This window comes from Vicia villosa, unplaced genomic scaffold (assembly GCF_029867415.1).
Source record: "Vicia villosa cultivar HV-30 ecotype Madison, WI unplaced genomic scaffold, Vvil1.0 ctg.000273F_1_1_3, whole genome shotgun sequence".
NCBI lineage: Eukaryota > Viridiplantae > Streptophyta > Magnoliopsida > Fabales > Fabaceae > Vicia > Vicia villosa.
In genome coordinates, this window is record NW_026705115.1 from 279436 (window position 1) to 282655 (window position 3220).

Below are 3220 nucleotides of genomic sequence, written 5' to 3' on the forward strand. Positions count from 1 at the left end.
TTTTATTTTAAATTAAAATAAATTATAGAGGGAAAAAATGAATTTTAGTTAAAATAATAAGAGTAAAAATGAAACAAAAAATGATAAGCTATAAACTAAAACGCTATTTTTGAAATAGCGTCTGGAAAACAAACTATAAACTAGTAATAAAAGCTATAAGCTCATGATGAAGAGATCGTTATCTAACAAATCTTTTATTATTATATGAACTTATAAGTTATAAGCTATAAGCTCAAAAAATAACTCGCCAAACAAAATCATAAATTCACTTGAAAGATTACTTTTTATTTAATGTGATAAATCACTCCACTTTTCTTTTTTTTTAACTAATAGAATGTTTCAATATTTTATCACTTTCCGATTATATATTTTACTTTCTATTTTATTCAAAGATTTAATATTTTATCACTTTAAAATTATATACATTTTATTTTGTATGTAAGACAATAATGAATCCATTTATACTTTCTAAAAATAATTTAATAAAAGTATTATTTATTTTCTAAATTTATAGAAAATAGTCAAACTAAATTTTCATTTTGGAATAGGGGGTGGCAATATTTGGTCCCCTGAGTGTGAGGAATTGACCAAATGTCTTCTTTTTCATTTAGGTCTCTTCCCTCTATCTTGAGGCATCCATAATTTATTCAATCTTCAACCGTGGTCCAGATACACTTTTTATTGCTTGCAAAATTTATAGCATAAGATTTTCACACTAACTTCCCATGTTTCTCCCAAAGATTCAAATAACATGATTACAGTATGTCCACCGCAAAGCAGGAAATATTAGCAGCAGTTGTTAGTGAATAATAAATAATTTTACAGTAGAACTAGGCTACTTCTAAAACACACTATTGTCTTGATGTCACTTTATTTTTTTATTCTTCTCTTCTATCTAACAAAATATACTCTTCTTCTTGAACTTATTTTGGGATGAAAGGCATTGAGTCATAAGGAGTACAACAAAATAAATAAGGACAGCAAAACTAATGTACACGGAAAAAGAAATTTAGATTTTACAGAAGCCTTTTTCAGCCGAGCGGCGAAGTTCTTATTCGAAACAACTAAAAGCTGATTGATGGACATTTGTCCCCCCGCATGAATCCTTCTTTATTTCATACCTATACTTAATTCTGTCATCTAACTTGTATCCAACAAATGCAGGAAAATCCAACAACTCCTGAATGTCACGATCCATCTCCTCTGTCAAATACTCTCTCCGGCCTTATTCCTTTTTTAGATTCATTGAGTAATGAATGTATGTGGTCTGCATAGTAAATCAGATACATTCATTATTCAATGAACCTAAAAACGGAATCTTTACTTATAAATAAGGTCGGAGTAGTACTTAATCCTCTGCAGTGTCGGTGGATGCTTCTCACTCGTAGAAAAAATGTCATCAGACGACAACCCGTAATTCAAGTATACACTCGCCATCTTCTGCATACCCGCACAGCTTATTCTAGTAGAATTCGCGATCGCCATTGCCAACTCTTTTGTCCTATATTCATACCCAATCTTGACCAAAAACACAAGCTTATGAGCAAGGTTATTGCGGAACGAAACGCACAAAAACACCGGTGCTTTGATAAAGAATTTAAAGATATCAGCGCTCGAGTCTAACCCACAATCCTTGAGAAATTGTATTCTAGGACGCAGTTTCCTCTCTCTACTAAGAGTGAAGATAGTTGGAGACAGCAACGCTATCTTAAATATTTGTTGATCATCAAGTTCTGCAAAAGACCTCAATAACTCTATATGTTCCTCAAGATGTTCCGCCCTAGAATTCAAGATCTTAGGGAACTTATTCACCATTTTCCCAACACTATCCTCATCTCCGCCACTTAACTCAGTAAGAACCCTGAATCTTGGTTTCAGCTGACTATCCAAATCATAGTTGAGAGTTGCAGGGCGCTTCACAATCAAATCAACGCCACCAAATGGTTTTAAGAAACTAATTACTCTTTCAATTTCTTCCAGTGACTTATGAAAAATTGCCTTTGACAAACTCACTCTGTTAAGCACATGTGCAATCTTATCAACCCCAATTCCACTGTCAATAAGCAATTGAACCTTCTGAAGAAAATCAGATAACTCTTTCGGCTCATTAGCCGATAAAAGAAGCTTCACCTTGGCTTCCTCAACCAGTCCTTGCAATTCATTTCTCATAAAGTTTAACAATGGGTCAATTTCATTTGAAGTTAGCATATTTAATTGCTTTTTAACTACGAGATTGATGGACATACGACCTAACCCAAGAGATTTTAAAGAAAGAATGCGATCCCGCAATAAATCTAGTCGTATCAAGGTCAGTTCGGAAGCATTGCTCAAGAGCAAATTGGCTTCCTCAAAGCTGATACCGATTTCTTGAAACAAAGTGACAAGTCTGACTGCAAATGAAACAAAAAATAATAGTAAGAAGATTGCTTATAAGGTGTTTGAGAAAATGCGTGTGAGAAAGTTATTTACCGTGTTGAAAGTCGAGATTGGGCGTGTGGGAAGTGCAGCGGCAGTGGGTGGAGAGTCGAGATTGGGAAAGGAAATAGTTGCTGTTTGGTGGTTGTGATTTGGTGAGTGGGGAGATGAAGGGTTGGGTTGGAAGATGACGAGAATGTGAAGGAAGAAAGGTTGTTATAGAAGAAGAGTAATGGCATGGAGGATGAGAGAATAGAGGGAGTGTTGCTAGCGCCATTTCAGCAAAGTGGAAGTTTCTCTAATCAGAATTTAGGACAGCGATGACAGCGTTCCACGCGCGTATGTGTGGTTTATGTGGACTGCGGGTGCAAACTGCGAAGTGCTGCCATTCACGGCCATGGCTAAAATAATAAGGATATGGATAGAAAATGCCCTTATCTATTGTATAAAAGGTTAAATTAGCTATGCAATTCTTTGTTTAAATTTTTAAAAGTAAAATCAATTTAAAATATAGAAGAACCGAATCTCAAAGTCTCGAGTTCGAATTTCATACAAACAATTTATGTGTTGGACCAATTTAAAAAAAAGGTATTTGAAAAATGTCATTATATATTCCAAAAGTAAAGTAGCAATTGTTTTCTTAAAATCAAAGTATCTATCACGAACTACTTCTATCTTTGAAAGTGTTTGGATTCTAACTAGAACCCAAATCACGATGAAGAACTACATTTCATGAGAAAAAAAGTTAAAACATTTATGGAGCTTTTATGTTAAATAATTTTTCAACGCAATTTTAATTAAACTA

The 3220-nt window shown here is 33.9% G+C and overlaps 1 protein-coding gene across 1 annotated transcript; it reads right to left on the bottom strand.

Moving 5' to 3' along the window:
* Positions 1-889: 889 nt before the first annotated feature.
* Positions 890-2829, bottom strand: LOC131626180 (transcription termination factor MTERF8, chloroplastic-like). The gene is made up of 2 exons (XM_058897011.1): positions 2470-2829; positions 890-2390 (listed from the first exon to the last, which is right to left on the bottom strand). The coding sequence occupies exons 1-2, from the start codon at positions 2690-2692 to the stop codon at positions 1321-1323; spliced, it is 1293 nt and encodes a 430-aa protein (XP_058752994.1). The 5' UTR covers positions 2693-2829; the 3' UTR covers positions 890-1320.
* Between the last annotated feature and the right edge of the window lie 391 nt (positions 2830-3220).